The following is a 24481-nucleotide window of genomic DNA, read 5'->3' on the forward strand; positions in this document are numbered from 1 at the left end:
GATACTTTTACTAAAGTGTCCACTTACTGGTATTATACGCCTGAGCGGATCCATGAGTTCGACCATAGTAAGACAGACACATGCTGGCGGGGGTGCGGACAACGGGGTACACTCACTCACATTCTCTGGGACTGTCCTCTCTTAACTGGCTACTGGAAGGAAGTGCTGGATGAAATTGATTCTCATTTCGGCATAGAGCTCCCGTGCTTCCCGGCATATACCCTGCTAGGACTCCCAAACGATCTAATGTATCCCCTCAAGTCCAGAAGAGGCAGGCAGATCGCCATTGCACTCGGCTCTGCAGTTCAGAATATCTTGATATACTAGCGTACAGACACAGTACCCACGATAACGGGCTGGCTCCACAGACTTTGGCACGTGCTGGGTATGGAGAAATTGTCTTTGGTGGTGGCTGGGGATGTAACGCAATTTAATGAACTGTGGCAACCATTCCACTCTCTGCTGCTCACAGAGTTCCGGGAGCTCACCTGTCCGAGGTACCTTCGCCTCCTGCGGCTTACGAGCCCGCTAGCGCCAGATCAGTGAGAGGGATGAGACCCTCCTCCCCAATTACCTATAGCTTTGGGAGATAGGCTGCATGTTAGTAGCGCACTGGACAGTGGGTGGGGTGGGCGTTGAGTGGGGCATTGGGACGTTGGGGTGGCGGGGGACGTTTGTACTAAAATGTTGTGTCATGCCGGACTTTCGCTCCTTTTCATTTGCCGATCTTATACTGCTGTATATGAGTTTGGATTTGTCACGCTGAATGAATAAAATACTTTAAACATAAAATATGAAACCACAGAAATTGTTTGTTGGTTTGGTGACCACTACTGTAATAAGTGTCATGTGGTCGGGTTAATTATCAGGAGAGGGTCATTCTACAGTGCAAAACATTGATGCCAGTTTTTACAAACTGAAAGTAAATAAACAAAAGAACTGTCATACTTGAGGAAGCTATAATCCCATAAGGACTTGAAAGTGGTGTTTGGCACCAGGACAAGTACAATGAACATCAAACAGAATGTTGGAAACGCCCACTCCCACTCCGCAGGGTGGTGGTGGACTCCCCGAACACACTGTGGTAGCTTGGCTCGAGTGGTCAGGAAACAGGCGCAGTGCTAAGCATACAATATACCCATACAATAACCATGCGTGCATCCGTTCCAAAAACGACTCTACACCGTAAAAATTATGAAAATATTCTTTCTTTATCTTTTTCTCTTAGTTGCTGATTGGAAAAATAAATAGGTCAATCACAATATACAAGTTTCAATTAGTGCAGGTCAAATAAATATTGGCTGTTTGATGAAATAAATAGGGGTGATCATAAATAACAGGGCATAAATACAAGTGCAATATATACAGACAATTAAATACTTTGAGGCAATAAATACTGTACCAATAAATATTGTACACCAACAAGTCCTGTGGACCTATAAATATAGTGCAGCAATAAATAGATAAAAACTCAATAAATACAGTATCCCCAATAAATAATTAAAAGTATACAGCAACACTCATGAATCAGATGACACTTCAATTCTTAAGGGCTGATTTGGCCCAGGCACAGCTTGTAGGGTTGTGGAAGGCTTGAGGGGGGGCTACTCCCTGGCTGGGACAAGGCTGAGGCCTAATCTGAGGTAGATCAAAGGGGGGAATACCAGTGCCCTGGCTTTCTCTCTCCACACAACCTCTCTAGGTTAGTCCCAGTTCACCCCTTGCACAGTCAGGTGGGTTTCAGCACCTCCCTAGCCCCTTAGAGCAGTCTCTCAGGTCTCCACAGGGCCTTAGGCGCCCTCTACTCCACTTACTGCCCTTTTCTGATGTTCCGACGCCGCTGGAGTCGTGTCGACGCCGTGAGGCGGTTCCGGTTCGGTCTCGGCGGCCTCGGCACTATGTCAGTTCTTTGACGACGCCGGCAGGCGGCTCCGGTCCGACGTCGGTGGCCTCGGTTCGATCTCGACCTCCGATTCGACGGCGTCGGGCAGTCTCTTCACGAAGTCGACTTCGGGCGGCTCCGGTCCGATGGCGCTCTCGGCTCCGATGACGTCGGCCGGCCTGGCCTCGCTGTCGACTTCCGGCGACTCCGGGGTGCGATCCTCACCCCCGACCTCCGGTGTTCCTCCTCACAGGTTCCGGGTGACTCCGGAGTGCGATCCTCACTCCCGACCTCCGGTGCTCCTCTACCTCGGTCTCCGACGACTCCGGAGGGCGGACTTCACTCCTCCGATGACGCCGCTCGCTCGACCTCGGTTCACTTCCTTCTCGACCCTTGGTATTCCTCTCGACCTCCGCCGGCGCCCTCTTACGACCTCAGGCGGCTCCGGGTACGACGTCTGCCACCTCAGTCAGCGCCGCTTCTCCACCTCGGGCTCCAGGTCTTCGGCTACTCGACGCCAGGCTCCAGGGAAACCAGTTCTCAGGTCAGAATCTTGCTGCTTTCTTGGTTCTAAGGCCTGTTCCTGCTGTCCAGGTCCTTAGGATGGTTTTCTTCTGACTTCTTCCCACACAGGGCTATAGGCTGGGATCCATCAGTAGGGACAAGTATCAAGGGTGGGTTTATGGACCCCACTCCAGGCACAAGTTTCCACCCCTGCTGCTTCACTCCTTCCTCCTTCACTGTTGTGCTCCTCTCTCTTCACCAGTCAGGTGCCAACTGCCAGCTCCAACTGCCAACTGCCTCTCTTATCCTCCCAACATTCTAAACGGTTTCCAACTGTCACACAGTTCTGGAATCTCCTGGAAGGTTCTGGAAGGTGCTGGTAGGTTCCAGTGGATGCTGGTGATGTCACAGGAGGCCACCATTTTGTGCTTCAGGCCCTCAGACAGAAGTTTCAGGGGTAGCTAAAATGGCTCCCTGAATCTGTAGCAACACTAAAAAGTCTGGTGGTTCCCAAAAAGGAAAAATTCAAACAGGGTTTGAGGCAAAAGTGGGACAAAATAAATAATGATGAGGAGGGACCACCCAAAGGGCTGACAGGTCTAACACGCGTCCCCCCCAGCTGAAAGTGGGGAGAGCTACCCAACCCCTTGGGAGTTCTCATCACTAAGGCGGAAATACCTTGAGAGACCGTCTGCATTGGCGTGGTCCACTCCAGGCCGATGTTCCACCTGAAAGTCCATCCCCTGTAGGGAAATAGACCACCTCAACAACTTGGGATTCTCCCCCTTCATTTGCATCAGCCAACGAAGGGGTCTGTGGTCGGTCTGAACCAGGAAGTGCGAGCCAAACAGGTATGGCCGCAACTTCTTCAGAGCCCATACCACTGCAAAGGCTTCACGCTCTATTGCACTCCACTTCTGTTCCCTGGGAAGTAGTCTCCTGGATAAGAAGACCACGGGTTGATCCAGACCCTCTTCGTTGAGTTGCGATAACACTGCCCCAATGCCATGTTCTGATGCATCTGTCTGGACAATGAACTTCTTGGAAAAGTCTGGGGCCCTTAAGACCGGGGCCTCGCACATGGCTTTCTTCAATTTCTCAAAGGCTTGCTGACAAGCCTCCGTCCAGACTACCCGTCGAGGTTGTTTCTTGGACGTGAGCTCCGTGAGGGGGGCTACGATGGTACCGTACCCCTTCACGAAGCGGCGATAGTAACCCGTGAGGCCCAAAAATGCTCGGACCTCAGTCTGTGTCTTGGGGGGTTCCCAGGCCATGATGGCCTCGATCTTCGCCTGGAGGGGCTGCACCGTTCCCCTACCCACCAAGTGTCCAAGGTACACTACCGACCCCTGCCCGATCTGGCACTTGCTGGCCTTGATCGTCAATCCAGCTTGTCTCAGGGCCTGGAGAACAGCTTGCAGGTGACGCAAGTGATCCTCCCAGCTGTTACTGAAGACGGCTATGTCATCCAGATAAGCAGCAGAGAAACTCTCCATCCCGGTGAGGATCTGGTTTACCAGGCGCTGAAACGTGGCAGGTGCGTTCTTGAGCCCAAAGGGCATCACACAGAACTGGTAGTGGCCATTGGGCGTGGAGAAGGCTGACCTTTCCCTTGCTCCATCAGTCAACGAGATCTGCCAGTACCCCGAAGTAAGGTCAAAGGTACTTAGATATTGGGCAGCTCCCAGCCGGTCAATCAATTCATCCGCCCTAGGGATCGGATGTGCATCAGTCCTTGTCACTGAATTCAGTCCCCGGTAGTCCACACAGAACCTCAGTTCTGGTTGGGCACCCGGTGGTGCAGCTTTTGGTACTAACACCACCGGACTGGACCAGGGGCTGCTAGAAGGTTCAACCACTCCTAGCTCCAGCATCTTAGTGACTTCACTATGAATGCTGGCCTTCACCTTGTCTGACATCCGGTAGATCTTGGACTTCACAGGTGGGCTGTCTCCTGTGTCCACGTCATGGACGCACAGGTGAGTCCTACCTGGGACAAGGGAGAACAACGAAGAGTACTGCCCCAGGACCTGGCGACAGTCCTCCTGCTGTTCAGGAGTTAGAGATGGGGAGAGAATCACTCCCTCCACCGACCCATCCTTTTCCTGAGACGCAAACAGATCAGGGAGAGGCTCGCTTTCCACGTCCTCTCCTCCGTCAGTCACCATCATCAAGATGACTTCGGGCCTCTCGTGGTGGGGTTTGAGGCGGTTGGCATGCAGCACCCGCAGGGGCTGACGAGGGGTCTTCAGGTCCACCAAGTAGGTAGCCTTACCCTTCTTCTCCAACACCTCAAAGGGTCCTGACCAGCGATCCTGGAGGGCACTAAGCTCTCTTGGTTCGATCACCCACACCTTCTGGCCAGGCTCCAACTCCACCGGGTGAGCGTTGTGGTCATACCACGCCTTCATCACTGCTTGGCTGGCTTCCAAGTTGTCAGAAGCTTGCTTCCACAACTTAGCCATTTGGCTCCGGAAGGCCAGCATGTAGCTCACCACATCCTGGGGGAGCTTTCTGGGAGTTCTTTCCCATCCGTCTCTCACCAGGTTAAGAGGTCCACGTACAGGGTGCCCATACAGAAGCTCGAAGGGGCTGAAGCCCACTCCCTTCTGTGGCACTTCCCTGTAAGAAAAGAGTAGACAGGGTAGGAGGACGTCCCATTTCCTCCGCAGGCTTTCAGGCAGACTTCTGATCATGCCTTTCAAGGTTTTGTTAAACCTTTCCACCAGACCATTGGTCTGGGGGTGGTAAGGAGTGGTGAACCGGTAGGTCACTCCACACTCCTTCCACATTGCCCGCATATATGCTGACATGAAGTTGGTCCCCCTGTCGGACACAACTTCCTTGGGAAAACCCACTCGGGTAAAGATTCCCATCAGGGCCCTAGCCACAACAGGTGCTGTTATGGTCCTCAGAGGTATTGCCTCTGGGTACCGTGTGGCATGATCCACCAGAACCAGGATAAACCGGTGACCAGCTGTAGTTGGTGGATCTAACGGACCCACAATGTCGATGCCCACCCTTTCAAAGGGGGTGCTAACGACAGGAAGTGGTTCCAGGGGAGCTTTCAGCTTCACCCCTGTTTTCCCACTGGCTTGGCAAGACACACATGTCCGGCAGTAGGTATCGGACGACACTTTCATCTGAGGCCAATAAAAGTGTGGGACAAGACGGGCGAAGGTCTTGTCTTGCCCCAGGTGTCCTGCCAATGGTATCTCATGAGCCAACTCTAAAAGGAAGGCTCGATAACATTGAGGGACTACCAAGGCTCGTGACGATCCATGTAGGGGTGCCTTGGGTTCACTGTAGAGGAGGCCATCCTCCCAGTAAACACTGTAGTTCCCTTCAACGTTCCCTGCTGCCTGGGCTTCGGCCTGTCGCCTCAGCCCCTCAAGGGTAGGGCACTCCCTCTGGCCCTGGCAGAATTCCTCCCTGGACGGGCCTCCCTCCACGTGCCACTCGGCCGGGATGGGTAGGTCCTCCAGGTTGGTAACGTCCCCCTCCGCAGACTCCTGGTCCACCACCTCCGGTGGCCTATCCGTCCTACGGGGTGGGGACGCCGAGGCAGGCTCCTCCTGTCCTCGGTTCTTCCCTTGACTGGCAGCTGGCTGGGCCTTTGTTCCAGGCTCCAGCCGGAATGAACTCCCTCTTCGGGTAGTCACGGACCTTGTGCTAACACAGGCCCAGTCAGGTGTACCCAGCATCTCGGTATGAGTCCGGTATTCCACCTCCTTCCAAGCGTTGTGCTCCATGTCATTCCCCAGCAGACAATCGACTGGCACGGCAGGGCTTACGGCAACTCGAAGTGAACCTGCAACCCCCCCCCATTCAAAGGGAACCTCGGCCACTGGATAGTGGCCTGTTCTGCCGTCAGCCATCGCGGCTGGGTGGAGTACATCGGGAATTACCTGCTCTGGAGACACCAGTTGGCTACGCACCATAGTCATACTGGCTCCTGTGTCTCTCAGAGCCTCCCCTCTTTGGCCGTTGATGGTGACCCACTGCCCATACTTTGCGGTATTTGCGGGCACCTGGATCTTAGGAACCATCTCCCGTTCTCCCAGGGACACTAAAGTGACACCCGCCCACTCCCTTCCCTTAGTTAAGGGCATCTCCTCCCCGAGCACTGCACTAGCTACTCCGGGGGTCTTTCCTCCAGTGGGAGGGGGTGAGCGTTTCTGACACTTCGGATCTCCTTTGTAGTGTCCAACGCCACCGCACTCATAGCAATGGACAACCCTTGGCTGCTGACTCTGGCCAGGATTAGGGTTTCTGGGTGGGTTAGCCTTAGAGGTAAATCCTGTTCCCTTCCCTTGGAAGTTATTTTGGGGGCCTTTGGAGAACTCCTTTTTCTTTTCCCCTCCCTCTTTCTTCTGGGGGGCGCCCTGTCCGGCCTTTTGAGTATCCCCTCCAGTCCCCCTTGTGGACACCCGGGTACTAGCCCAAATGTCCGCCTCCTCAGCAAGCTTCCGGGGACTGGTCAGCTTGCTATCCACCAGGTGTTGCCGCAGTTCAGGGAAACATTTCTCGAGTAGGTGTTCCTTCAATACTAGGTCAAACAGCTCCTCGTAGTTCCTTACTTCACTGCCTTGAATCCAACCTTCCAGTGCCTTCTTTGCATAGTCCAGAAAGTCCACCCAATTCTGTGTGCCCAGTTTGTGACTACCCCTGAACTTCTGTCTGTACTTTTCCGGAGTTAGTCCAAACTTTCTGATGAGCGCCAGTTTCATGGTGGGGTAGTGGGTTTGCTCCTCCTCTTCGAGGGCCAATAAAGCATCCCTACCAGCTGGAGGCATGTACTTATACAATCCCCCTCCCCAATACTTCACTGGAACCCCATGGGCCCTCAATGAGACCTCATAGGCTGCTAGCCACTTGGCGATGTCGTCACCCGCCCCATAGCTCGCTACAATGTCCTTTGGCAGGTAAGGTTTGGATTCCCTGGTGGACTCTTGGATTTGGCTGCCACCATTGGGAACAGGTTGTGCCCCGATTCGCAAAATCTGAAGATCTATTTCTTTCAGGCGCAATTCATGGGCCATCCTCTGCTCCTCTTTCTCCTTTTCCAGCCTTGCTAAGTCCCACGTGAGCGGTCTCTTCTCTCTCCGGTCTGCTAACTCCACTTCGGATAAGCCCTTCCTAGAAAGTGTCCTGGGCCCTGCGGACAGGTTCCCCACCTCAGGTTGGTACATCTCAGCCCCCTCGGGGTCAGGCTCTCCATCCCTGTCTTCCTCCTCAGCCTTGCTTTCCCTGCGTGCCTCCCCCCAAGCCCTTAAGCTGGTTTGGAGTGCACCCTTCTTTGCTCCTGGGGGACAGTACACCCCCTCTCGCTGGCAAAACTCTCTGAGTTGGGCCACAGTGTACGTGTCTAGATTTTCAAGAACAAACTCCATCTTGCCCACTCAGGTTAGAGGACAGGTTTTGTGTAGTAACAATGCAGGGGGGTACCTTTAGTAATACCTCCTCCCACCACCAGAGTAAATTTGGAAAAAACAAAAACCCACAATTAGGAAGGCCGCTGTGAGAAAACTCCCGGTGTAGGCCTATGGACTACCCACAGTTATTGTTGAGTATACGTAGGCACAGCTCTATCCCACCACTGAACACCAATTTATGTTGGAAACGCCCACTCCCACTCCGCAGGGTGGTGGTGGACTCCCCGAACACACTGTGGTAGCTTGGCTCGAGTGGTCAGGAAACAGGCGCAGTGCTAAGCATACAATATACCCATACAATAACCATGCGTGCATCCGTTCCAAAAACGACTCTACACCGTAAAAATTATGAAAATATTCTTTCTTTATCTTTTTCTCTTAGTTGCTGATTGGAAAAATAAATAGGTCAATCACAATATACAAGTTTCAATTAGTGCAGGTCAAATAAATATTGGCTGTTTGATGAAATAAATAGGGGTGATCATAAATAACAGGGCATAAATACAAGTGCAATATATACAGACAATTAAATACTTTGAGGCAATAAATACTGTACCAATAAATATTGTACACCAACAAGTCCTGTGGACCTATAAATATAGTGCAGCAATAAATAGATAAAAACTCAATAAATACAGTATCCCCAATAAATAATTAAAAGTATACAGCAACACTCATGAATCAGATGACACTTCAATTCTTAAGGGCTGATTTGGCCCAGGCACAGCTTGTAGGGTTGTGGAAGGCTTGAGGGGGGGCTACTCCCTGGCTGGGACAAGGCTGAGGCCTAATCTGAGGTAGATCAAAGGGGGGAATACCAGTGCCCTGGCTTTCTCTCTCCACACAACCTCTCTAGGTTAGTCCCAGTTCACCCCTTGCACAGTCAGGTGGGTTTCAGCACCTCCCTAGCCCCTTAGAGCAGTCTCTCAGGTCTCCACAGGGCCTTAGGCGCCCTCTACTCCACTTACTGCCCTTTTCTGATGTTCCGACGCCGCTGGAGTCGTGTCGACGCCGTGAGGCGGTTCCGGTTCGGTCTCGGCGGCCTCGGCACTATGTCAGTTCTTTGACGACGCCGGCAGGCGGCTCCGGTCCGACGTCGGTGGCCTCGGTTCGATCTCGACCTCCGATTCGACGGCGTCGGGCAGTCTCTTCACGAAGTCGACTTCGGGCGGCTCCGGTCCGATGGCGCTCTCGGCTCCGATGACGTCGGCCGGCCTGGCCTCGCTGTCGACTTCCGGCGACTCCGGGGTGCGATCCTCACCCCCGACCTCCGGTGTTCCTCCTCACAGGTTCCGGGTGACTCCGGAGTGCGATCCTCACTCCCGACCTCCGGTGCTCCTCTACCTCGGTCTCCGACGACTCCGGAGGGCGGACTTCACTCCTCCGATGACGCCGCTCGCTCGACCTCGGTTCACTTCCTTCTCGACCCTTGGTATTCCTCTCGACCTCCGCCGGCGCCCTCTTACGACCTCAGGCGGCTCCGGGTACGACGTCTGCCACCTCAGTCAGCGCCGCTTCTCCACCTCGGGCTCCAGGTCTTCGGCTACTCGACGCCAGGCTCCAGGGAAACCAGTTCTCAGGTCAGAATCTTGCTGCTTTCTTGGTTCTAAGGCCTGTTCCTGCTGTCCAGGTCCTTAGGATGGTTTTCTTCTGACTTCTTCCCACACAGGGCTATAGGCTGGGATCCATCAGTAGGGACAAGTATCAAGGGTGGGTTTATGGACCCCACTCCAGGCACAAGTTTCCACCCCTGCTGCTTCACTCCTTCCTCCTTCACTGTTGTGCTCCTCTCTCTTCACCAGTCAGGTGCCAACTGCCAGCGCCAACTGCCAACTGCCTCTCTTATCCTCCCAACATTCTAAACGGTTTCCAACTGTCACACAGTTCTGGAATCTCCTGGAAGGTTCTGGAAGGTGCTGGTAGGTTCCAGTGGATGCTGGTGATGTCACAGGAGGCCACCATTTTGTGCTTCAGGCCCTCAGACAGAAGTTTCAGGGGTAGCTAAAATGGCTCCCTGAATCTGTAGCAACACTAAAAAGTCTGGTGGTTCCCAAAAAGGAAAAATTCAAACAGGGTTTGAGGCAAAAGTGGGACAAAATAAATAATGATGAGGAGGGACCACCCAAAGGGCTGACAGGTCTAACACAGAAGCTACAACTTTTTGTAATGGATTTGATCACTAGTGTGCTAACAGCAAATTTAAAAAAACAATTATTGTGTCATATTGGCATTTTCATATAATTTGTTCATAATGGTTATAATAATTTACGAATAAATTAAACTCAAAACATGGTTTATTTAAAATAATCAAATACCTACATCGATAAAGCTTTTAATGATAGCTGGTTTCTGCTAATCCAACAAAATGAAATGCCCTACCTATTTCTCATGAAGAAAAGGGAAGATAATGTATCAGGAATCAAAAGCTTGTTTAAAACCGCAAGAAACATGAAAAGCTGTTGACCAGTAAGCCATTGCTTGTAGGCACAGAAGATTGCTTTACTAAGCTAGTAACAGAAAATTCTACAAAACAAGATCTCAAAGCTAGAGTAGGGGCCTGGAGAGAGGCGAGTGGTCTAGTTTCCTTTAAACAAGGTACCACAGACACTATTGTAAAAGTGATGTGAAAGTTGAGATCCTGAATGATTTTAGGAGGGGTGCTGTATCCGAGGGCTAGGGGTTCCAGCTGAGATTTTGCTTGACTTCCTATTAAAATGGTTGGAGACAGCATTTCATTAACTTGTAAGGCTCAAGGAGTACAAGGCCCCAGTGATCTGAAAAGTGTAGACTTCCATTGGGGTTATAATGGAGGTGGGACTGGAGATATCAAATCTTAAGAGCAGCTAAGCAGAGGTGAAGAGTGATGGCAAGAGAGAACCAACTGTTAATCTAGCCTGAACTGAGTGTAGGAACTTTGGCGAGAAGGAAAGCGCCGATGGATATCAAGAAAGTAATGGTGTCACTGTAGCGCAATGCCTCAGTGGGCTTTCAGATAAGGCTGCGAGTGGAACATAATGGGAAGTAATATATGCTTGATAGGTGGACTCAGATAAGGTGTTTTTGCAAAGGTTATGTATGGGTGAGAAAACAAAATGGAATGGAGTTGTTTACGACACTGTTGGTTGGGGGAAGTGGAGTGGTCTGCTGAATGATGTGAGACCCGTGTTTGATGTGGAGTGAGAATAGGCGGGAGCATTTCCTGGACAGTGGTGATGGAAAGACCAATTGAAGGCTAGTCCTATAAGTAGCAATGTTATACCCACAGATTTGTTGTCTCTTTGTTCTGCTCTTCTACCATGACAACAGCAGTGTTCTTTTACAACACCAGGGTACGAGACCCAGAGAAAAGTATATTTGTATTTCTGTGAAACAGTGTTTTGCTTGATGGGAAAGAGCTGAGTGCTCTATTGGTGTTTGAGGAACAAGAGCTTTGTGCTTGTTAATCGTTTTGTGCAAGAATAAAAAAAGGTTAAACCTACAATGGTGAAGTAATTGTTGAGGTAGGTGGCTTGAATAATTAGGTAATGATATAATAAAATAAAAGTCATTCTTTTTATCACCACTATAATTATTCTAGGGATTTTTATTCAACCTTTTATCAAATCGTGCAGGAGATAATATACACAACAGCTGAGTTGGCAATAAGGGTATAATATGATTGTCCTATGAAATGGTTCTTCATATGATCTAAACTGATAAAAGTCAAATATGCTATGAATTACTACACACTATTTTTTATATTTCATATTTAAAACAACCCTGAGTAAGTGACTAAAAAGCCAAGAAGCATGTTTAAGTTGCTGCGAATTAAATGCACTTATAATAAAAAATTAACTATTAATGTTTAAAAAAATTATGAATGTATTTATGAATTTTAATTTTTGATACTACACTTTTGGGACTGGAGTGTACCAACAGTGGTGGACTAGACTCTGATTCAAGTGTTGGAACCTATAGTCCTCAGCCTACTCTTTCTATGGTATTTAAACAAAGGAAATGATTAGCATGCACCGCTCTATAACACCACATATCCTTCAGTAGCCGTTTGATTAAGGGAATATACATACCACAGAAGGCTTTCTGGTCTTATTTGATCGCTGGTTTCTAGGCTTAATTGAAAGCCTGTATTTAGCAGCAGAGTTATCAAGGCATGTAGAGAACTGAGGCGGGGTGTCAAAATCTGCAGATGGTGAGATATGGCTTTCACTTCTTTGCGGAGATACTGTCCTGGAGCTGGCAGGACGTACCACAAGTTGGCTTACTGGGGACAGCGGTCTTGAAGAAGGCTCTGAGGGAATCTAGAACACAAAAGAACAAATTACTTACCATTGGTAACACTCTTTCTGGTGGACACGCTATCTAACAGCAGATTCTTGAAATTTAGAAAGTTTTCATAGCAGGGCTCCCGTGCACCACTAGGTGGTACCATGCGACTCAGCATAGCCTTCTTTCCACCCAGGAGGTGGTTGAGCGGAACCTCATAAGCACCATCCCTGTGCGCCAACATCAGTTTTTTGCTTTACTTTTTCAGTGGGCAGACCTCTGATTTGGGACCTTTATAGATGGTAAAAAGAGACCACTCCACAGATAGGGTAGATCGGAGGGCATTAAAGAATCTGCAGTTAGATACAGTATTCACCAAAAAGAGCATTACTGAAGTAGCTTGCTCTTTCTGATGAGATACTTTACTTCAAAACTCAGATTCCTCACCTTTAGAATAGATACCAGGCTGATCAATTTCAAGGACAGGCTCTAAATGGGCTAACGCAATGGTAGCAGCCCTAGGCATGGTGGAGTGGGCTCTCAGACCTTCTTGACCACTGCATAGCTGATATTGATGCAGATGACTAACCACTGTGCGTCTTTTTCTGCGCAGCCACAAAAAGTAGATCGTCCACTCGATGGTCATATGAGTGATGCAAAGGCTTAAAGTTCTTTTAGGGTCCATCCAATGGAGCATCTCCTCTTTTAAAGGGTGAGATGGAGCAAAGCACGCTGGGAGAGTAACGGATTGACCAACATGGAAAGGAGCTATGACTTTCGGCAAAAAGCTGCCCGAGGCCTCGTCATACCTTTTTCCAGAAAAAAGGTGGAGTAGGACATGTAAGTTGGGCAAGGTTAGGTGCAGAACCATGTACTACTGCTGCAACATAAGACTCTTCCAAAGAGGCAACCTAATTAGGGAACATACGACTAATGAATTGGATTTTATCCTGCTAGTGGAAGAGCAGACCACCAAACTATGGAGTAGGAAAGTGTGTAAGTAAAGCAGGGTCACCAAAAGTCAGCCTATGGCGTCTGGCAAACTGTCGATTCACTAGCATGCACAAACGTTCTTTAGACCAAGTGCTCATTAAGGGCTTCACAGACCTGCAGCGAGGGCTCCGATGAGGCTGGCTCATGCTGCAAAACCTCAGTAAGAACATTGGACTTGATTTTAAATGAAGGCAATGGTAAGTCCAAAACCTTAGCAGCTCAACAAATTACCACAGCAAAGGAAGCACTCTGTTTCACCGGGGGCCCAAGAGGCGAATTCAACCTTTTGTCGATGGAAATATAAAGCTCGCTGCCCTCCTGCAAGCCAATGTAAAGGCTGTCCTCATCATGCGGGGGGAGAAGCAAAGCATCCCCATCCCCACCATTGTCATCACTGATTGGTGGCAAGCACCAGGCAGGGTTAGATCTAAAAGACCGTGGATTCTCTGAAGATGCCTCACAGGTAGTGGTGGCAAAGGATTAAACCCAAGCTGTATGGGGACCGGGTGAGCCTCAGTGGTTTGGGAGTGCCCCCTTGGTCAGAGTCGAGTCAATGCTAGTCGGGCATCGGACTTGGTACCGGATTCTCTTCCAGCGTTTGCACCATTTGCACCAGCAATGATGGAGAGACCAAATCAGGTCTTTGAGCTGGAGTGGAAGTCTGCACCGGAATCAGTGCTGAACCCTTGACAGATCTGAAGGGTTCAGACAGGACAGAGGATGGATCAGTCTGCAGTAAACCGACTGGGAGACCCTATGGATCCTTGGAACTTGAAGGCAAGCCAGAGAGAACTGGAAAAGTGTCAAAGATGCATAACATGGCCTCCCGAATGGCCTTGTCCTCCTGCAGCGTGGCCAAGGGCCTTGGGAACTCTGGCAGCATTAGCTTCAACTGAGGAATCAGCCCCTCAACGGAGATGGGGAGAATGAGATCAATAGGCACATTTACGTTCTAGTGACTTCTCTTTTGATGGACAGTGAAGGGGATGAGTTTGGGTCCTGCTTTGCCTTCTTAGGCTTCCACTTGGACTTCTACTTCAAGAGGACTTCGACCAAAAAGACAATTTCTCATGGGACCAGCCTCTGGAGTGGGTCTGCCCAGTTGACTTGGAGAGTGAGTAGTACTTACATGAGGCCCGTGACTTCTTCCTCTGTTCAGCGACTTACAGCTTTGCAGTGCCAGATCGCCTTCAGGTGCATGAGGGCGCATTCATCACACAACTTAGAGTCGTGTATGTCGATGACCGACACCGGTTTTCATCATCACAGCATGGTTTGAAGCCTGTAGTTTTAGGAGGGGACACTGTTCCCTTCCACATTTGATTTTGTTTTGGGAGTTGTAAAAAACTGATGAAAGAAGGAACTGAGCTCCAGATCTGCCCTCGAAAATGAAGAAAGGAAATTACGTCAGTGCACAGGGGTGGCGCTTATTTGCGGTTCCACTCATCAATTCCGGGACGGAATGAAGCCTATTTGGAGCTGCACGGTACCACCTAGTGGCATGCAGGAGCACAGCTCTGAAAAGTTTCCGGATCCTGTCTGGTGCCTGGGAAACATGCTAAAGGTGAGAAATCTGCAGTTATAAGTATCCATCAGAAATTGGCATTCATAAAGGAGACACAAAAGACAAAATGAACAGGGCATTTTAGGTCACAAATTAGGAGATGCTGTGAATAACAGGAGAGGGGTAAAACAGAGCTCCTCATCTAGATTCTTGACTTCACACTTCCCTACAATCATTATTCTAACTGTAAATGAAGGCTAAGAGCCAATGAAGAATCCTGTGTATGGTAGTTGGCAGAGTTGAAGAAGCAAGAAGAGTCAGTAGAAAAGCCAATTTTTTAATGACAAAATAAACCCAAATACCTTGGCATGCAAAATAATTTGATTGTAGAGGTCCACGTAAGCAGGGTTGAGATACATAGTCTACAATTGTTGCTAATCTAGACACTTTTAAAAAAAAAGTGGTGTACATTTAGAAGGTATTGACGCACAAGTCAGCCTGAAAATATTGTAACAAATAGTTATAAGACGTACAGTAGTAGTGTGCAGGAAGCTCTCGCACACAATTAGACTGAAAGTTACCTGTTCTTCCTCTTCACTGCCTGTTCCAGCTAAACTCAAGGAGCTAAGGCGCTTGTAAGAGTCAGAAAACTGCAGAATGAAACGAGGAATATGGTGAGTAAAAAAGGTAACCAATGGAAAAGATTAGAAACAGACACTAAAATGCAATATCTATTGGTAACAAACAAGGACTAACAATTGAGGAATTAGTAACCAAACTACCAACAAAGTGTAAAGAGAGTCTCTCACTTCCTCCCAAAATGAAGAATCGAACAAAGGGCACAAGGGCAGTTTTCAACCTTTCAATTATTCTGTCAATGACAATTCTCAAAAGATGAGCACAGGTAACTTGAAATGACTCCCTGAGCCCTTAATTTCACATATTTGGGGTCAGCTGGTAGAGGGATTCTTCATAGAATAACCTCAAAGATGCAAAATGTTTCACAAAGCATCCAGAAAAATAATTTCACTTTTCTTGGAAAGCAAGGGAAGTCTGATTTTGTAGGCAGTTTTGGATTCATGAGCATTTTAAACTTGAAATGCAGTCACTCATAAAGGTGAATAAGAATCAGTATTAGTTTATTTCAAATCACTTGTCATCACCAAAACCCATTCACCTGCATCACAAACTGTCCCATAGCAAATATGCCACAGTTAATTTACATGAAAGACATGGCGGGAGGCTGCTTGCAATAAATCTAACCACTGGCAATCGCTCAAGGTAGCACTCCAATCCATCATTCTTTTACTAACCATGCCACCTCAGTTTGGGTCCAGCCATATGCAAATCAGTCTTGAACCTGCTACTCATGGGAACAGTCCAGCATGGACTGCCAAGCCAGGTCTTCTCTGAGCCGGAACACAAGCAACCCAGGACCGGTTTCTCCCTAGTTATGGGCTCATCAGCCTGGCACAGCTTAGTTCCAGTGACACAGTGAGCATGGGACCCACGTCTGGGCATTCTCTTGCCAATTAAAGCGGTACATAAAAACACACAAAAGGTGATGGGCCTGCTCGCAATAAGTCTAACCACTGGCAATAGCTGCCTTGACACTGCTCCTCATGGGATCAGTCCAGGCTGAACTGCCAAGCCAGGTCCTTTCTGAACCAGAACATAAGCATCCCAGGACTGGTTTAGTCTTAGTTGTGCGTTTCACTGTTAATTTACATACATTAAATTGGAAAAAACAAACTTTAAATTATTAATTTGTATTAAAAGTTGTATTTTTGCATCCAAAGGGCTTTACAAAAAGAAAGCCTATATATTATGAATAACATGTTTATAGAATACACAAATTAAAAAAAATGGAAACCAAACAAATACAGTGGAAAAATAATTTTAAGGGGACAACACATTTGCTATTCCTTTGGGTGGAAGGTGGGGTGAGTATGTAGCAGGGCAAGTGTAACCAACAATGGAAAAGCCAATAGGCCGAGGGGTCAATGATGACGACCGCTAGTCGGACGTACGAGCGATGAGCTCCTCACTGAGCTCCCCTTCTTCAATGGACTCTACTAGAAAAATGCTCTGGTGATATACTGTGATGTGGCATTAACCAAGACCAAGGAAAAGGATTACGAACCTGAATAGTGCGAAAAACTCAAAAGCGATAACTGCAGCAGGAAAGTAAAAAGCTCAGCGGCAGCGATAGCTCTGAGATCTACCTACCCGTCTAACCGCTCACCTGCACAGATGGAGGGCTGGGAGACTTGCCGGTAGGAGTACCTGGTACTGGGACGATACGCCGTCAGCCACAGTAGCAGGAAGCAGTGGTGTGTGTGCAAAGCGAGCAATTCTCCGAGGTTGATATCGACAAGAGAAGGCTGCATTTCAAACATCTTCGGACCCCTGGAGACAATACGCTGGAAAAGCTCTGCCGGTATGCGTATCGTTTAAAAGAGGCCTGCATTGACGTCAGAGTACACAGAGTATACTACCGCGTTGCAGCTGAACCCGAAAGCGCTTAATAGAAGGATAATTTTACGTGCAGAGTTCTCCAAGGACTTACGCTCTGGTGTTAAGATTTGGGAGTACAAATACACAATTTGGCGACTTTTGAAATCAATAAACTAAAAGGTGCAATTTCTATTCCTTTTAAATTGAACTGCATGATTGTAAGTCTACGCTATCATGCCCCCATAATCAGCCCACGGGGGTAAGAGTCGGGGATTGTTGGAGCTTCAGGCCGGGAGTAGAATAGAAGCTACGTCGAAAATAGGAACCAGCATGAAAGCGGCCTTGGAGGGCACAGTAGGCGATTTGAGCAGCCGTACGCAGGGGGATGAACATAAGGTGGACCCTAAAAAAAAAAGTCCCACAAATGTTTGCAAAGTCAAAAAAGGATAATGTAGGGAATATTATCGGTGCTAAAGAAAAGATGGCGCATGCTGGGGCCGGTATTCTTGAGATCATTGATAACACGACTATGCCAGCCAATATCTCACTACACGAAAAGGCAAGGCACGTTGAAACAATTACAGACTCAGAATGTGTCCAAGATGTGTCTATATCGGATCTCTCTACGGAACATGATTTGAAGGAAACGGAGGATCTAGGAAGTGCAGCAAAGGCTAGTAGAGAGGGAGACTCGGTGAGGAATTTTATTCGCTCTCAGAACCCTAGGACTCATGAGAGGATGAGCAAGATGGGGGGCCAAGATCTGGAGGGGTCAACAACTAGCCTGTGGAGTGAATCGAACACTTCAAATGTGGACGAAACAAGTTTGACTACTACTATGGTGCATAAAGAATTGGCAAACAAGGAGGAGAAGGCACCCCACCCTGTGACAGCTAAAAGTCTGATGTGGGAGATTTCTCCGTCACCTGAACCCAGCTCTCCTGGTGCAGAAACTGAGGATCAATCTTTGGGCGATATGGGTGCGGCTGGTGGCAAGTTGGAAGAAATATCCCTGGCTGCAATCTATCAATCCATAGTAGACCATAGGATTGAAACCTGTACGGAAAATCTTAAGACACACACTGCTTGTCGGAAACTTCAAAACACTGTGAGAAAAATAGCAAAAACCTGTAACGAATTTACTGACAGAATGAATGAGGCAGAGGGGAGAATATCAATCTTAGAAGATGAAATGGCCGCACAAAAAACCACCTTAAATGCTATGACTTCTCACAGAGATGACACGTAAATGAAACTGGTTGACCTAGAGAACCGATTACGCCGCAATAATCTCAGAGTATTAGGTATCCCAGAAGGTATTGGGCGTTCAGATGTCCATATATTTTTTTGATCGATCTTTTCACCGAAGCCTTCCCGGACCTAACACTGTGGAACTGGTCCACTGAGATCCAAAGGGCCCACAGGTTTCCGTTTAAGAGGACAAACGGAGACTAGACCAAGGGCCATTTTGATCTGTTTAAACAACTTTTTAGCACGCCAGGCCCTGTATGATTTGGCTTGACTGGATAGAAAGCGGCAGGGAAAAGGGGTTCAGTTTTTTGTAAGAACCGACTTCTGTCACCACACCGTTGAAAAAAGGTGGCAGTTACGCCAGCTTATAACTCCTTACCAGAATAAGGGTGCACAGGCTTTCTTGCTAAACCCAGCTACACTAAAAGTAGTTATTAAAGGCCAGGCATGATTTTTCATGTCCGAAATACAAGCTAAAGAATGCGTAGATTCCACATGAGCAGCTAGACAATGGGGTCGCTAGAGACCTCTGGGCATGATACTAAGTAGATAGATACACAGTTAATTAAAATAATAATCTTCTGAAAATACCACTTGGAATAAGAAGAAGGGGGGACTCAGAGGCGCAAGTCTCTCCATCGTAAGGGCCATTGGCCCTTTTGCCTGTGTAGTGGGAAATGGGTGGGTGGAGGGTGGGTGGGTGGTGGAGGAGGGGGGGAACAGGGTTGGGTGGGGGGCAGTGCTGGGTATGGGTGTAGGTGGGGGTTTGGAAGGGTGCTGTGGGTGGTAGAGGGTTCGGGGGAGGGTAAGCTGAGGGGGGGGGGTTACAACGAGGGATAAGCAAGAAAAAAGGAAATCGGAGACATACATTTCTAATGGAAATAACACTAACAAGCTGATCAGCAATGGCCAGACAAGGGGGAAACTACCGTAAAATATGGATAAATTCAGGCTTTGTTCATCTAATGTTGGCGGTCCAGATGTGATATGCTTACAAGAAACACACATTCCATGGTGTAATAAAGGTTTTTTAGAGATCAGGGGCTACTGCCGGGCGGCGTGTTCTTCCCAGACAACCACGATTAGAGGGGTTGCTATATATTACAGACAACGCAATGGGTTGGCAGTGCGATCAGCAGCAGATAAGTGGGGGCGCTGGGCTATAGTAGAACTATCTATGGGGCTGACTGTCGTGAATGTTTATGGCTCTAATTTAGATGATGCGAGTATTTGGGACGAACTGGAAAAAGAACTAGCTAATTGGCCCCAACAATTGATAGGTTGCGGTGATTTTAATATACATCTAGATGTGACAAATACCCGAAAACAGAGTTATATAGGAAGGAAGCCGAAAGTTTATAGGGCAATCGGGGCATTAAAAGATAGCCATGGCGTGTGCGACGTATGGGCAGAAAAACAACGAAAAGATCCCGGATTTACATATTTCTCCCATCCACACAGGAAATTTGTGCGACTGGATTACTTCTTAGCCTCCTATTTACTGATGGGTAATCTAGATATTATAAAACTGTCTCAATTATATTCTGATTATAAACCTCTGATCTTGGAGGTAAGGGGGGCGCCGGCTGTTAGGTAGCGAACTTCATGGTCATTTGATAAAAAGCTATTGACTGATGAGAAATTCTGCATATATATCAAGCAATGGGTTCAGGAATTCTTTGATTGCAACTAATACAGTGCCTCCCGTGAGGTGGTATGGGATATTTTTAAGGCTGCCTTGAGAGGTGAGATAATTGAGTTTGTATCTCGTACCCGTAAACAACGAAAGGCACAGTTTCAACTAATAATTAGCAAAATGTCTGAATTAGAGGCAGAAGATGCTCAAATAATAAATAAAGGGGGGTCAGAGTTTATTGGGCGAACAAATAATTAAACTAGCTTTAGCCAAATCGGAAATAAATGCATATTTTCAGACCAAAGTGGCTCAAATGTTTCAAACTTACTGGGGGGGAACTATATGAATATGGGGGGGGGGCCACGGGGCGGCTTCTGGCTCTAAGAACCAGGCAGAAAATCGACAGGAACAACATTTTTAAAATCAGGGATAGAAATAATAATTTAGTATCTGGCCTACAGAAAATTACGGAGGTATTTGAGGAATTTTATAGCAGGCTGTATCAGCCGGAGGAACTCTTGGAAGAGCATGTAGAAATAGGAGATGAGCGCCTTATGTTACCAAGACTAGACAGTGAAGCCGCTCTGGATCTTGAACAAGAAATAACCATAGACGAAGTGCAGGAAGCACTGGGGTCCCTTTCTCTGGGAAAAGCTGCTGGTCCGTATAAAATTCTGGTGGAAGTTTACAAAATGTTATCATCTCAAATACTCCCTATTATGCAAGGGTATACAATATAGAGGGATTCCACCTGCATCGTGGCAGGGTACAGATGTGGTTGCCTTTCTTAAGAAAGACAAGTCATCAGAAGCGCCGTCCTCGTATCGCCCAATATCGCTTATGAATGCGGATGCGAAAGTTTACTCCAAAATAATGGCCACCCGACTACAAAAGACCATAGTTGCACTTATATCCCCCAGGCAACATGGCTTTGTTCCCGGCAGGGAGACCACAGACCATACAAGACGTGTTATCTCAATTTTGGATATCGCAGAGGACGAGAATAGAGAGATGGCTGTGGTCCTCCTGGACGCGGAAAAAGCCTTTGACCGGGTGGCCTGGCGATATCTATGGGGGAACTTAGTAGACAGAGGATTTCGCCCCGGAATTATAAGGGGTCTTCAGGCTATGTATTATAAACCTTATGCTCAGATCCAAATAATGGGACATACCTCCAGGAGGGTGGAGATCGCCAGAGGCAAACGCCAAGGCTGTCCCTGCTCTCCTATTTTATTTGCATTCTATTTGGATCCCTTCATCACTCGAGTCCTGCATAATCAATTAATTAAACCAGTTATAGCACATGGCTATGAGACGAAAATCCTAGCATACGCAGATGATATTGCGATAGTTACAGCAGAACCTCGAGAGGCTATTAAAGAGATTGGAAATATGATAGAAAATTTGGAGAGAAATCCAGATATCTCTTAAATAAAGCCAAAACACAAATTATATGTTCCTCCAAATGTCGGTTACAAGACTTTCGGGTAGCCGACTTAGCCACGTATCTAGGAGTTAAAATAACAGCAGAAATAAATAGTCTCTGGGCGGCTAATATTGACCTAGTGCTGGAAGTAATAAATAGAGAGCTTAGATGTATGGATAATCTGCATCTTACATTAATCGGCAAAATCAAGGTTATTAAGATGAAGATATTCCCCAAGATTCTATACTTAATACGAGCAATACCGCTGGAACTCGCTGCCACAAAAATACATAAAATCGAGGCTATGCTCTCTAAATTTATTTGGGGATATCAAAAGGTACGGCGTGCTTATAAATATTTGATGCTACCTAAAGAACGGGGTGGCTGGGGAGCCCCCAGTATACAGCTATATTACTGGGCTACTGCCTTACAATAGTTTGGAATCCTTTACTTTTTTCAAACTGAAGAGATGGGGCGGTCGAGAATATTTATCAACTTGCTATTGGGGATGCTGCTGTGGGACTATTGCAACGACAAAGCGATCCAAACTATCATAAAAAACCTCGGTATAAATGTATTGAGAGTGCACTAAAGATATGAAAAAAAGTGGGAAAAATGTGCCAAATTAGCAGGTACAATAACTATACATCACTTTGGCACTCTGATTTCTTGATATTAGTATTTTATGATAGAATAGCCAAGAAATGGGAGCAAGCGGGGATCGTATCATTGGCAGATTTATATTCTAATGAAGAAAGAAAGGCTTTTATAGAACTAGTTTAAGGGTTTGGTATACATAGGAACTCATGTTTTAAGTACCTGCATATACAGAACCGCATAAAAGGGCTCCCTATAGGACTCATTATAATGGAACCGGTTCCTTCATTAAAAATTATGAAAAACTCAGAAAGCAAAATTAAGCATTATACCAAGAGCTACTAAAGAAGAAACCAGATGATATGCCCAAAATAGAATCAAAGTGGGCTGGCAAGCTCGAGGATGGGGAGGTAGATATAGACATGGTTTTAGAGATCGGGATAAAAGTTTTCATGTTAGCTAACCTCAAAGCCCAACAATATAAAACCTTATATAATCTTTATTTAAGTCCTGCCAAACTATTCAGGTGGGGAGACAGACCGATGAATGCCCGAGATGTCTGCTTGGCCCGGCAGATAGTATACATATGTTTTATTCCTGTGAAAAGCAGGGTTTGTTAAAAGAGGGTATTGAAAAGTTCTGGTTTCAGTTACTGAACAAAGAGATAAAAATCACCCCAACTCTGATGTTATTAGGTTATGACATACGGGCGAACTTAGATCCGGTGGGGAGGGATTTTGTGTTTTTAACAATGGCAATAGCATGCCTGTTGGTTGCTACTGCATGGAAGGATTGTGAGCCACCCACATATTATCAATGGTTATATAGATTATTATATGTTGGACGTCAGGAAATTTCTTTGTATAAATGTAAATTTTAAGGGCTATGAAAAAAGGCATGAATATATGGGAACCTTTGCTAGCATGGATGGAAAGAAATTATAGGCAAGGGATCGGATAAATATGTACAAGTGCAGAGAAAGTAATCAGGATGTATAGCAACAATGACATATGAATGTCTAAAATATTTGTAAATTGTTAATCATGTTACTCTGGCCATTACGAAATTCGATAAGTAAATGTAATAATATCATAATGTATGCATAATATGTCTGATTTCAATAAAAAAAATAAAAATAAATTAAAAGCCAAAAGGCCTTGCCTTGGAAAGCTGGGACGATGGCCATAAGCAGTGCATGATGGGGGGACAAGTTATAATTAGTTCACTAAACTATACCCGAGGTATTTCATTGTTTTCATCTATATTATATATATTTATATAAAGTTCCTTATGCCACTTAAATTTTTTTGGGAGTTTTTAGGTTATATATATGTGCAGTGAAATGGGGTAGTACAGGTTTTTAGTGATCAGGGATGGTTAGAGGTAAGGGGTAGCATGGTTTTCTAGGGTTCTGGGTTGGGTTAAGGAGGTTTTAGGATTCAGTGACAGGGGGGATTTTTAGGATTCAGGGATGGCTTTTAATGGATTGTAGTGGTTTTTATAGGCTTTAGGATGGGGTATATATATATCACAGCAGTACCCTTTCAGGCTTAGAGTGCCGCATAAATTATATAAAAAACGAAGCAGAGTACTCTGGGTAGTTCCCATGTTTAGGTAGAGAGCAGCTCCTGTATAGAGCACCCTACCATACCAGAGACACTCTATATCTGCTAAGCATAAAATGTCTGTTTTTCTAGCAAAGTTTTTAAGCATGGAATTATCACAATGGCATCCACGTCGAGCTAGAAAGGGACAAAGTCTTTTGCCATTTCTACAGCAAAGTCTTTAAGCATAGGATTAGCACAGTGCCATCCACACCGAGCTGTAAAATGACAAAAGCCTTTTACCACTCCAAGTACAGTATTGCAGCTTTGGATTGGTATTATACCATTCAAACCAAACAGGAATACACAAAAGCAACATCTTACACATGTTTCGCTATCATTATAGCTCTTCAGAGAGGTTTAGCTTTGTCCAGACGAAAGGTAGCACCCAGTATAAGTCAGAACAATACCCTTTCAGGCTTAGAGTGCTGCATAAATTATGCAAAAGAGAAGCAGAGAATATGGCATACCAGTACAGGGATGACTTCCTTGAGCAAGTTTGGGTTCAGGGTTGTGGCTCTAAATTCCCTTGGATAATCAACAATGAAAGGAAGACATGCTTTCTAAAGGCTATATGCACAGGACTGGTTTGACTTCTAAGGGGTACACGGATAAGCAAAGGGAAAAAAAAATATTCCATTCTATTTCTCTCACTTTAATATTTTATATAAGTATTAAAATGGGAGACAATTCTAAAATGGATGCTTGCCACAAAAGATATTTGTTGATTTTGTCCACTGAATGGTGCACTGTATCAGTGCTCAACTGCGGGATTATGATTTTAACTGATTGAACTGGGTATTCTCCAGACTACAGATATACAGCGATTGTGTTCTGGTTGGTCAGGGGCTGTCACTTAGGTAGGGAAAGATTATCTTTTCTAGAGCTCCTAAGCATGAGAAATTGGATGGTGGTAGTGGTAGAACCCT

General features: G+C 46.7%; 1 protein-coding gene across 10 annotated transcripts in view; it reads right to left on the reverse strand.

The window, feature by feature from the left end:
• Positions 1-24481, reverse strand: part of CRACDL (CRACD like) — a 494556-nt gene that overhangs the window by 98633 nt on the left and 371442 nt on the right. For all 10 annotated transcript variants that reach the window (XM_085622830.1, XM_085622825.1, XM_085622824.1 and 7 more), the window contains 2 exons: positions 15163-15231; positions 11889-12119 (listed from right to left, as the gene is read on the reverse strand). In XM_085622830.1, the coding sequence (XP_085478956.1) occupies positions 11889-12119; positions 15163-15231 (300 nt within the window). The remainder of the gene's footprint in view (positions 1-11888; positions 12120-15162; positions 15232-24481) is intronic.

The sequence above is a fragment of the Triturus cristatus genome, chromosome 8 (genome assembly GCF_964204655.1).
Source record: "Triturus cristatus chromosome 8, aTriCri1.1, whole genome shotgun sequence".
In the NCBI taxonomy this organism is placed as follows: Eukaryota; Metazoa; Chordata; class Amphibia; order Caudata; family Salamandridae; genus Triturus; species Triturus cristatus.